Raw genomic sequence first — 11,944 nt, 5'->3', positions numbered from 1 at the left:
AAGCAGTGTTTGGCAGTTACGGAGATATTCTAGTCAATAACTTTCCGAAATGCATACAAATGAACTAGCTTGTCACTAGTCAGTATCTGTAAGAAAGGCTAAATGTACTAGTTTCATACAAATAGTTTGTAGTAGCGTGAATTCTAAAGTCAACGCTAAATTACAATCGATTGTATTCTCCAAGCAGAGCCGGTTTTGGTCGGGGGCTAGTAGTGGTCACGATTTTCCAAGGAGGGAGACGTTTAAAAATCGTGACCACAACAAGCCAAACCGTCACCTCTGCTTGAAGAATAGCAACACCTCCTATCCGTCAATGAAGTGCCACTTTCAATACGGAAATTATCGCCATACTAGCAATACTTCTTTGTCCTGAATGGTGTGTTTGTGCCATTTTCTATGCGTGGAGGAGGAAGACTTTTGGTAAAACGGTACATTTCAATCTATTCATGCCATGATCATGACGTCTCATGCATGAAAATTGACTCTGTTGTTGGTCCCAGTGTATGAAGATTTCGCCGTCTCGGACACAACTGTACCAAAGCCAACAAGCCTAGGAGAACATCAGACTTTACAAAGACATGGACATGGGTCAGACTTCGGCAAAGGTTTATTTGTAACAGTAAGTATACGGTTTGTGAATAGTCACACTTGTAAGACAAATGTGATTTCACGCTTTCAACAATGTCCGTGGCAGTTTGAATGGGCTACATGATTCGTGAACAGTTTCATCACGTTGGTAAGTTATTGGAAAGCAGCAACAAAATTGTACACAACCAAGCACTACCTGTATATATAGTGCAAATATTTTACATTTAAGACCGTATCTGTTAACAGCACCACCTGAGGTATCAGGCGGTAAAAAAAACTGGGTCTCGAAAGTGCAAGGAATCAGTGGCCATATGATTATATATACCACTCGAGCTCGGTCTTTAAAGTGACCAAACGCCTGGCCACTTGATGGGTTTATTCGGTAGTTATCGGTCACAGGATATACGCATTCTCCTACGCAGAGGAACCATAGTCGTGTCAAAACTTCCTGTGTTACCTCTGCTACCTTGTGTACTCAGACCAGTTAGGGACCGCCCTACTTATAAATATTAATGAACTTGCCCTTATATGGGCAGTCAGCCGTTGGGGATCGGGCGTAGGAGGATGGTGCTATGTAAGACGTAACATGATTGGCTGGTAGCTTCCCAGCGGCCTTTGCGAGACAGCTTGCGACAACAACAAGCCCAAGAAAGGCCTATTCTCTGGTTGGTTGACAGCTTGTTTGTGGCGACAATCATAATAACCACGGATAGGGCATGGGATAGCAGGGCCCCATAAGGTAATGCCGTTGGGGACCGGGCGTTAGGAGGATGGACATACGTTACGTCATCACCATACACACCGAGTGAAAGCGGGTAATTGATCCAGAAACATAAGGCTATTGGATAGGAAGGTGGTTTGATGCTGGTCTAAAAAAAACATTCTAAAAATCGATTTGTTCAAATCTTCCTAATACCCCCATCACATTAGGCGAAAATCGATCGGACGACGAGTCTGCGAGCCCTAAATTACGAGGAGGTATGACCCTGCTGCCGACGAAGAAATGTCAGAGTTCCCCCCTTCCCGTCAGGGTCATGCCTCCTCGTAATTTAGAGCTCGCAAACTCGTCGTCAGATCGATTTTCGCCTAATGTGAGGGGGGGGGGGCATTACTACATTAGGCTTACATGTTTTTTTCTCTTTCACAGTGCGGAATACTGTGCGGAATTGTCATACTCGCGGTATTGCTGTCTGTGTTACTGTGGACATTCTACGGCCCGGACTCAAATGGTAATGAATACCATCTTTATGGTGACCAATATTGAACGTATGTTATCGATCTGGTTGCAATTACAAAGTAGTATTATAAGATAGTAAGACTTTCATATTTTTTAAATTAAAGTGATCAGAAAACCCATGAGATATTAATCATTTGCAATTGCAGCTCAATTTGCAAATACATTATCATAATGTCGTTTATGAACTTTAAAATTATAGCAACTAAAAACAATGTAATGTTTTATACATAGAACTCGAAATGCTAGGTGATATAGGGGAACCATCCACTCCAACTCCAAGTCCAGGTGCAAATCTATTCCTTACCTTATTAGATGTTAATAAGCCAGATATGAAACTACCCAAAGCCTCCATCTAGACACGTTTCAGCCGAAAAGACACTAGATGTATTTTCATAGCTAAACTATGAGCTTGAAACATTGTTACCTGTAGCACAATAGATACGGAACTGACCAAAATAAACCACCAAAAGAGAAGACAAACCAACATGTTTATATATAATTATAAATCTATAACATTGGCGATTGAAATTATAGCAGCTAAATGGTCCATAGTGTAATAGTTTTTCATCAATTGTACTTGTTTTGTTTTGTTTTGTTTGCAATTTGCCGTCGGGCAGCACTTCGTCATACACTATGTAAAGAAAGCCTTTGACATGTTGTTTTCTTTCATCATATATATAAATGCAGAGACACCGGATGTGACGAAACATTTTGGCATGATTGTGAAAAAAGTGGGCATCAGGTGGAAGGATCTGGCGGAAAAACTTGGATTCTCCTTCGAGGATATCCAAGTGGTGGACCACAACATCCGGCATCGTGACGACAAGGACAAATGTAGGGAGATTCTGCACAGGTGGCACCAGAGGAATGGAAGAGAAGCCACCGTCGAACTCTTAAAGGTTGCTCTCGTGCAAGCGGGGTTAAAATCGGTCGCACAGGATATAGACGACGTTGTAGCTAAGGTCCATCAAGAATTGTAGTCATGAAATTACTATGTGTGTGTGTGGGGGGGGTCATTTTAGATAAAAAGGCGTTTTGATGAAATACAAGGTTACCAATCTCCTGTTTGTAGATGCAAAATTTATAGTTGTGGAAGGATCTAAGAGAGATAAGAAATCAACATTCAAGTATGGAGCGTTGTTGTATTGAAGTACGTTCGTACATTACCATGGTCAACAATTGCAAGCAACGTATACTGTCAGTCAAATGTTATTAAGCATCAAGAGTGTGTCCTTTACTATACATGTACAGTCCGGGTAGAAGATTACCTGCAGAAACACACACACCGAATAAAAACACGTCTTCATGCCTTCGTCAATAACTATTTTCTCATGAGCTGTTATGGAAAGTTATGATGATGTTAACATCTACTATTCAAAGTAGGTCTTCATTTGCATAATCCTTTAACATCTTCTCCAAATTACGTGTGTTCAAGTGCGAAAGACTTTTACTGACCCAGAAGGCTGCCATTTTGTTGATTATGCAAATTGTGCCTCATCTATGCCTGATAATCTTCATTTCTACATAACTTTCAAACATAGAAAGTAAAAGTAAAGGTAGTACAGTACATGTGATGGATAGCCACTCATAATCGATTATGGTGAGTCTACTGGGACTGGTACATGTATGTCCTTCTTCAATACATAAAGGCCTTTGTTTGCATCATTGACATCTGTTTATTTTCCTCTCCGTTACATACAGGTATGCCATCGTCATGTATGTTTTTTTTTTCATGGAGCACACCATAATTATGACATGTCCTTCTTAACCCTCATCCGACCGGTACATTTTGACGACGAATCTGACCGTATGGGGTCATTTTTGACCCCATTTTGTTTTGCTCATAGACATATTTCTGCTGGCTTATTTTGTCATTTCTATGTATTTACTGTTTCACTAATCTATGAAAAATATTTTGACAAGTTTTGGTGTCAGTAGTTATTACTCATTATCATAATTTATGCAGAAAATGAGGAGAAACCACATTTGCTCTGAAAATCTACCATACTCAACTTACTTAAACAATGTTTTGTCTTATCAATTTCTAAACAATAATTGTGATGATGCAATAGTACTGATAGCATAATAATGTTATTTAACAAGAAAAAATACAATATTGGTGAAAAGTAACGAATTTATTACTTAATTATGCACCATATTCCGCCATCTAGAGACATACATACGATAACCCTTGTCTATTTTCCCGCAAAGATCTTTCTTGTAGGTTCCTTCTGCACATTCTGTCCATATATTGTTTTTTTAATTAATTAGAAACATTTTCACTTTCATTAGCATAGGTAATTAGTGTGAATTATCATAATTTATGCAGAACGTCGAAAAACTGTGTTTTACAGTAAAATACTAAATTTCTTTCAAAATATTCGGTGTTTACTATCTAAGCAACTATAACTTGTTGCTGTAATAGCAATGATGAGGAATGCCTGTTATTTTATTAAAATGTCTTGATATTTATGTAATTAATGATTCATAATTGGCTGGGGCCATTTTTGACCCCACCGAACAAGACACAGACTTTCAAGTATAGCTTATACAATAATGGGCAAAACTCGGTGAAAAATTGGTAGATGTTGTAAGACATGTAAACAAACAAATTCTTGGAAGGAATTTTTTCTCTGATGCAAAATGTTGCTATGGCAGATTAAAATATACGCCTGGGGTCAAAATGACCCCATACGGTCGGATGAGGGTTAATCATATCTAAGTATAGTAGTCACGAAAATAGACAAGTACTCAAATGAAAATGAAAGATCGATACTGAGTTATAGCTCGTAGTACACCCTCAGCAAATACAACCCACACCAACCTACCTTACATTAGTTATGAATATTTCTAACATAAAAAGATGGCGTCTCAATTCATCCAGGGATTCTCTATCTATCGTATGCACATCGCGCACCAAAAACAAGACTGTAATTTATATCCGAACATAACACTGCTTACTGTACTTGTATATATAAGTGTTCTGTGATCTATCTAAATGACCACAGAAATAGCTTTTCATGTAGAGAAACTATAAACCAGGATCTATAGCAATCTTCACAACCTTTCTTTTTTTTTAAGACTCGCGAATTCTGTGCGACATGTTGACGATTGTCCTGAGAATGTTCCCGATCTGTTGCGGATTAAATCTTTCTTACGGGGTAAAATGTAACCCATGCTATATTGTAATGGCAGAGGTAAGAGTATGACCTGCGATTCCTCCAGATATCCTCTGATTCTGGTCCGATTTCGTATTGTTATGCCCTCAAACCCACCCCTCTATAATATACCGATCTCCAGTTTCATTCCCGCCACCTATGTTAATCTCCTGCTACTAGTATCTCACGTGTCGTCCTCACGCCACAAACAGCATACAGCATTCACTGCAACCCCCCTGAAAAGAGAAAAATTATACATAAAGAAAATGTTTTGCGAGACTTATACACCCTAGTCCCTATACCCCGTCCTTGCATATGTCCCAAGTGTAAAGACGGGCATCTTTGAGTTGTCGACTCGCAAATTATTACTGTCATTTGAATTTCATAGTTTGGATGGAGAATTACGTTTCGGTTTAATAGGTAAAACACCATGCCACCTAACTCATTTTGATATAGACTGGTTGTACACAGTAGCAGCATCTTCTCTGGATAGTTTTAAAGAACGCTTGCAGATAGATGTGCAGAAGTTAGGTGTGACGGATCGTTCAGTGTAATATAACCAGCTGCTGCTGCGAAGCTGGTGTGTTACGCCGAAGGGCGGTTATACCGGCTATATAGATACAGATACAGATACTTCGCACTGCAGCTGAGGAAGATACCAAACGGAGGTGTGTAATTATAACTTTGCTATTTATCTAAATCAACCAATGTTTATATACTTAACTAGATGCTGTAGTGACACTTCCGTAGAACGTTGAATCTGTGTGTACATGAGCAGAGCCCTCTGGCGGAGTCTACTAACCTGACACCTTTATGGACGCCCCGCTTACATAGCTGCTCTCATCCGAGGCCAGAAAAGTGATGACATTGGCGACTTCTATTTGTAATAGAAGTTTAATACAATAAACAAGCGGTAAAAACTCATTTGTGCAACGATTCGTATGTTGTTTGTAGTCAATTATAATGATAGAAGTTTATTTGCAAGTTCGTGTCCGAGGGCTAATTGTAAGTACATGGTATAAAATAGTGACAATGGACAGTCATGAATAATATTCTACTCTAATACTAGTGTTGGCTATTTCTAAACAGGTTGGGTTTGACTTCTTTTTTGGAAGCAGAGGGAGACGAAAAGCCCCACCTTTTCTAAAATTTGTGGGATCTGTGATTTCAAGAGAACGTTGGCTTTCTGTTCGTCTGTCAATGTGGGGAAGTTGGGATGATAAGTCTTTGTGGCTTCTCTAAACAGAGTGGTTCTATCGGTTTCGTTGAATGAACATTTGGACACAGTGAATAGATCATGTTCGCTTTTTTAAAGTCCTCCATTCACAATAATGTTAAGAAGTGATGAAAGCCTTAAAACTTGGAAAACGAACAAAACGTACCATTCGGCTCGGCAAATCGACCCATGGGTATCCCGGTTCCACTCTGTAGTTGGGAAGAAATGGTGAGGGGGTTTTGAAACTATGGCAACAATTACAAAACTAGAGTTCTGATTAACAAATCGGTTTTCCCTGACAGAATAAAAAGCAGCATACAAAAATACAACATAATTGTCATGAATCAAACATTGAGAGGTACATAAAAGACACTGTAAATGAGTTTGCAAATATGGTTAACAACATGTCATGACGACAATGGTGGTAATACAAACGATTTCTCTTACTTACCGATGCTTTGTAGTGGTCTTGAAGTGGCCCTCCCTTGCCTGTAAGTTGGTCCAAGAAAGGCGTTCTGGTTGCTCCCGGAAGAACAGAATTACATCGGATGCCATGTCTGTAACAGATGAACCACGGTGAGTTCTCATACTGTACCAAAAGAACGTGATAGTACTTTAGCAAAAGTACTGAACAAAATCCGCTCAATAGTTCAAACTGCCACTGTAATGACTAATGTGAGCCCCGCAAAGTCTATGTGCCAAGCCTTAGTTCTCACTATCGTGGTAATTAAACAAAGCTAAATTTAAGAAGGCCATTATCATAATCATCGAAATTTTATAGTTCTGGGCTTAACCATGTCGATCTAGACTTTCTTGTATTTTCTAGGTGGAAATGAATGCTATTTACGATTTACTCTTAAACATCGTGTAAAATGTGTTAACGTTACTTACTCAGCCAGCTCTAATGCCGCAACTTTGGTGAATTGTTGCACGGCCGCCTTTGCCGCTATGTAGCTGGACCATCCAGCCCTAGGAGTCTGAAACAAAATATCGATGAAACTGTGTTAATTAAAATCATCAACAGAACAAAGTGTAGCACAGTGGTAGTGTATTCGGCCCGTGACCGAGAGGTCGCCGGTTCGAATCCGCCTGCCGTGTTGCCGGTCTTGTGCCCTTGGGAAAGGCACTTTACTCAAGTGAAAATGAGTCGTCCCTCGGATAGGACGTTAAATGGAGGTCCCGTGTTTGGGGAGAGCCACACCCCGGGCACGTAAAAGAACCCGCCACATGTGCGATGGTGCGATGTGGCGGATCAAACCATTCCGGCCAAAATGGGGTAGGGAATTTCCCGAGCAGCCTCGTAACCCCTGCTTCGCCTATTGAGTCAGTGAAGTCAAGCTTGCTTAAGCTTGATGTTTCTGACTTAGGGAGAAGAGATGCTGCTACAGTTATCGCTATGGGCCGCTCTTCATCACCATGATGGTAACATCAGGCCCTACGAACCTGATTTAGAAAAAAAAAAAGGAAAAACACCTGACATGCAATCCCGACGCTTGCATGTATTCAGCAATTGACCTGCAGCTGGCGTCCATCATCAGCCAATCACCGTCACCGCCTACGGACAACGTGATTGGCTGGTAACGTCTCCTCCAACAACAAGAGGAGAAGCATGATACTAGCATCTGATTGGCTGATGGCTGATCAGATCTGGAGCTTACGCTGCAGTAAGGATGGGCCGCAGGTAGCTGCTCTAGGACCGTTGACATTGTCAGACATGTACGAGGTACGAGCGACGACCCCCCCTAAAGAAAGTAAGAAAATTTAGACGATATGCTGCAAGCAAACATTCAGTCTTACACTACAGGAAGGAAAGAAAATGTGCAGTTGTGAAATGTTGCTATAAAGCCGGTAAGCATTTGTAAAATTTACGAGTGATTCTTTTGATGTGAAGTTTCAATGAGCACCAAACTGCAATCATATGCCTTTTCCCAAGCAAAACAAAAATCCATATATCTAAATGTATACCTCCGCTACCCTACTGGATATCGTGATGATAGAGCCGTTGTTAACATTGTTGTCAACCATCGCCTTTGCAGCAGCTTTCACGGTCAGGAACGTCCCCTAGCGAGATGGAGAAGTAAGACTTTAATGAGCAAAAATATGTTAACTATTAATAACATGTCTGCTAAAGAGGCATTAGTTCTAAAGTACAGTACGTCTGTAGTACTCTACTAATATAACTCTTATATTATTTCTAAAAGGATTCAAGAACTACATTGAATTGCGCATGCGAACACTAGGCAATTTTATAAATCCTTATGACCACATGGGGCTACGCTCTACGGTGAACCAGTCACTCAGTTCTTTCTTCTTGAATAACTTCCCTATTTTCATGCAGGAATTTTTTTCAGAAAACGCCCGCCATCTATATTGCTTATCCGTTGCATTGTCTCGTTTGAAAACAACTTAGTTTAAAGAACTTATGTTTTCCACCTTCGGCCAATTCAACTTTGAATAGTTCATGATACCGTACAACTTACTTTACAAATCTTCAGGAAAACTATACGTGTCAGTTTATTAACATGTGTGTTAGCAGACAAACCTTGAGATTGAGATCTATCGTGAGGTTGAAGGACTTCTCCGACATGTCCAGTATATTCCCAACCCCCAGGGGGGTCCCTCCTGCCACAGGTGCCACGATACTAGGCGCCGCCTTGTACTCACTGCAAACCACTTTAAACATCTCTTGGACCTAAATGGGGTTAATAGAACGACGTTAAGGCACATTTGATACGCTCTTAAAAGTAACTGGTTGAGCTAAAAATGACATAATTTCAGACCTTCTTTGCATACTTCATGATGGAAAAAATTTCAGGTAGGTTCTTAGTTGAATTATATGAATTTGTAGTCAACAAATTGAAGCGTTATGAAAATGCAAATAGTCCAAAAACTAATGCATCGTAGACATACCGCAAATGAATTATCATCAAGGAAAGTGCGCTTTTTTTTTCTTCAAATGATAAACTGGGGTTAAACCAATTCAAACGACCTCTAATTAGCTAACGCTAAATGCATGTGAAGTACCACCAGGGCTTTAGCCAGCTCGAATTTTTTTCCGTCAGCCAATTTCAATCGTCGCGAAAACCGCGAAAATTGATTAGAAGGACTGAACTGAGACCTTGAAAAACGGGTTTTAATGAGATTATCGTATGCAAAAGGGCGCTGACACACATTGTCAACAATCATAACAATAGTAAAACAAACAGTGTGTGGCTTTTACGGCCATGGACGGCATCCCCACAGCGTCCTGTAGCTTCCACCAAAGATTTTTGTCCGTCAAGGTTGACGGATTGGTTTGAAAATTTTTCCGTCAGACACAGCAAATTTCCGTCAATTGACGGAAAAACGGACGCTGGCTAGAGCCCTGAGTACCACCCATTCTACGAACGTCTCTTACCGCCTCTGAAGATAGCACGTCAACTTCATACTGTCGGTGGCTTTTTGGATCGCCCTGCAGTAATGACAAAGTCTCCTTGGCGGCGCTGCCGTTGATGTCTGCAACAACCACCTTGGCTCCTTCCCTAGCGAAGGCCTGGCACACGGCTCGGCCAATACCACTCCCACCACCTGAAAACAACAGATCATCAAGGATTTACGTATGGTGATAGTAGTAGACATCCGTCAGTTTCGTAATACTATGAATATTACGTTTTCTACATAATGTACCTTTTACGCTTTGTACGTCTAAGGCCTAGGGTCTAAGTTCTGAAGCATGTCTCTGCTTTTCTCCCCTCCCCCCACTGCCGTTTCAAACACAACTTAACTTAACTCCACAGACATCTGTTTGCTGCAAGTGACCTAAGCCTAATCAGTGCCGCGGCAAGAGGGAGGGGGTGGAAAATTTTGCGTTCAAAAAGTTGCTACGATGAAAATTTAGCGATCGACTTGTGAACGACTAGAATTAAAAAGAACAAGTGACCGTAGGTAACATAGTCTGTGACGTCGGTCTGGTATATGTTGGTTGTTTTGTCTTCTTTGGTGTGTGACGTTGTGCTTATATCCTATATGATTCTTTTCATGGTGTTAGATATATCGTTGTATCTAAAGTTGCCTAATATTTCTGTGTCATGTGAATCTTACTAAACAGGTATGGATTGTGAGATAACATGTGGCCAAAGTCAAAAAGATATGGTGACGATAAGTTACCGGATGGTCTACTCTAATACACAGGCACATTCACACACAGACACACCTACAAGACCGACAGGCAGACTGACAAACGCACCAAGTATTAACATGTTTCTGTTATGGACGTAATAAGTATGAAGCACGGAATAGGACCTTGATGTTTCTTAGTCGAAGTCCGGGAATATAATATGGCTAAACTTCATTTGGGACGAGAATTCTTACACGCTTCATTGCAAACGGCGACAGGAGGTATTTGATTGACAGGGTCATTAGTGGAACATTAGATGTCGGTTCCCATGTCCCACATACGATAACACACAGCTGTTGATGATGAACTGTGCGATAAGTTTTTAACTAGTGTGAAGCCATAAGGTAGCATGACACAGTATTAATGGGTGAATCCCGGGGTCCATGATGCTGGTACATAAAGTAGTACGGATAAACTTGTTGAATAAGAGGTAGAAAGCAAACGCGCGTAAAATTCTTGCACATATCGCGCATCTGCTTAACTATACCCAATTACCTCAACGGGCACCATATGCAGACATGGGCCAATACACTGTGAAACGTACAATTTGCAGGGGTGATTTCTGAAATTATTACATACATAATAAAAACAGCTGCCGAAAAAATAAAACACCTTGCATCATCGTCCAACTATGTGTAGAGAACCTGCCAAACGACAAACGTATGCGACAACGGGAACATGCAGAAATAGATGCGAACGCGCGTTACATTGACGAACATCACGCATCTGCTTGCAATATCTCAATTACAGCATGACCCATATACAGGGGATCTGGACTAATACACCGAAAGATGAACATTTTGTAGGGGTGTTATTTTTATTGCGTCCCTAATAAAACCAACTGCCGCAAAAACAACACAAAAAAACAACGTGCATCATCGTCAACCTCAGTGCAGATGACCTGCCAAACAACGTACGTATGCGACAACGGGAACATGCAGATACCGATGCGAACGCGAATAACTTTGACGATCAGGTAACACCACGCATCTGCTTGACAAATTCCAATGACACCATGACCCACATACAGAGGATCTGGACCAAAACACCGCAAGACGAACAAATCGTAGGGGTGTTATTTTTATAAAATCCATAATAAAACCACCTGCCGCAAAAAAAAGTTCACGTGCATCATCGTCAACCTCAGTACAAAGGACGTGCCAAACCACATAGAATTCAGACAACGGGAACATACAGATACAGCTGCGAACGCGCGTAAACGTGACAAAACTAAAAGTCTGTCGACCAGAGGGTTTGGTCACAGACTAACAAAGAACAAATTCGTTGAACTTCGGATCTGTCAAATTTTAGGCCGAACTGATGAGAACGCGGCGAGAGCGCCGTCCTAGTGGAAAGGGGGTCTATCCATGAGAGTGATAAACTTCCTCTTACCAGTCACAAGAGCCAGTCGCCCTGTTAATCGTCCTTCTTTGCTTTCTGCCATACTTGTACTTTGTGTCCTTGCGTCGGTAAACTGGTTTGTCCAGAGAGTGACCTTCGACCTGAAAAGCACTGCCTGCGGCACAAGACAACAATTGGGACACCGTTGGCTTGTTTCTTCGAACCTTTATTTATCCATGAACGCTCAA

At 40.9% G+C, this 11,944-nt stretch overlaps 1 protein-coding gene and 1 long non-coding RNA gene across 3 annotated transcripts; one reads left to right on the top strand and one right to left on the bottom strand.

The window, feature by feature from the left end:
* The first annotated feature begins 504 nt into the window (after positions 1-504).
* LOC118418418 lies at positions 505-3,131 on the top strand. The gene is made up of 4 exons (XR_004831456.1): positions 505-619; positions 1,736-1,817; positions 2,057-2,110; positions 2,513-3,131. It is a non-coding gene; the product is annotated as an uncharacterized LOC118418418 (long non-coding RNA).
* A 1,408-nt stretch (positions 3,132-4,539) lies between these two features.
* Positions 4,540-11,897, bottom strand: LOC118418417 (estradiol 17-beta-dehydrogenase 8-like). Of its 2 annotated transcripts, XM_035824314.1 has the most exons (9): positions 11,748-11,897; positions 9,597-9,766; positions 8,742-8,891; positions 8,165-8,260; positions 7,091-7,176; positions 6,651-6,756; positions 6,366-6,408; positions 5,786-5,860; positions 4,540-5,219 (listed from the first exon to the last, which is right to left on the bottom strand). In XM_035824314.1, the coding sequence occupies exons 1-9, from the start codon at positions 11,797-11,799 to the stop codon at positions 5,206-5,208; spliced, it is 792 nt and encodes a 263-aa protein (XP_035680207.1). In that variant the 5' UTR covers positions 11,800-11,897; the 3' UTR covers positions 4,540-5,205. The 2 variants fall into 2 exon arrangements, with proteins under 2 accessions (XP_035680207.1, XP_035680208.1); XM_035824315.1 differs by lacking the exon at positions 4,540-5,219 and having other exon boundaries at positions 5,781-5,860.
* Positions 11,898-11,944: the final 47 nt, after the last annotated feature.

Source organism: Branchiostoma floridae, chromosome 6 (assembly GCF_000003815.2).
Source record: "Branchiostoma floridae strain S238N-H82 chromosome 6, Bfl_VNyyK, whole genome shotgun sequence".
Lineage (NCBI taxonomy): Eukaryota > Metazoa > Chordata > Leptocardii > Amphioxiformes > Branchiostomatidae > Branchiostoma > Branchiostoma floridae.
This window is presented reverse-complemented; position numbering and strand designations above follow the sequence as displayed.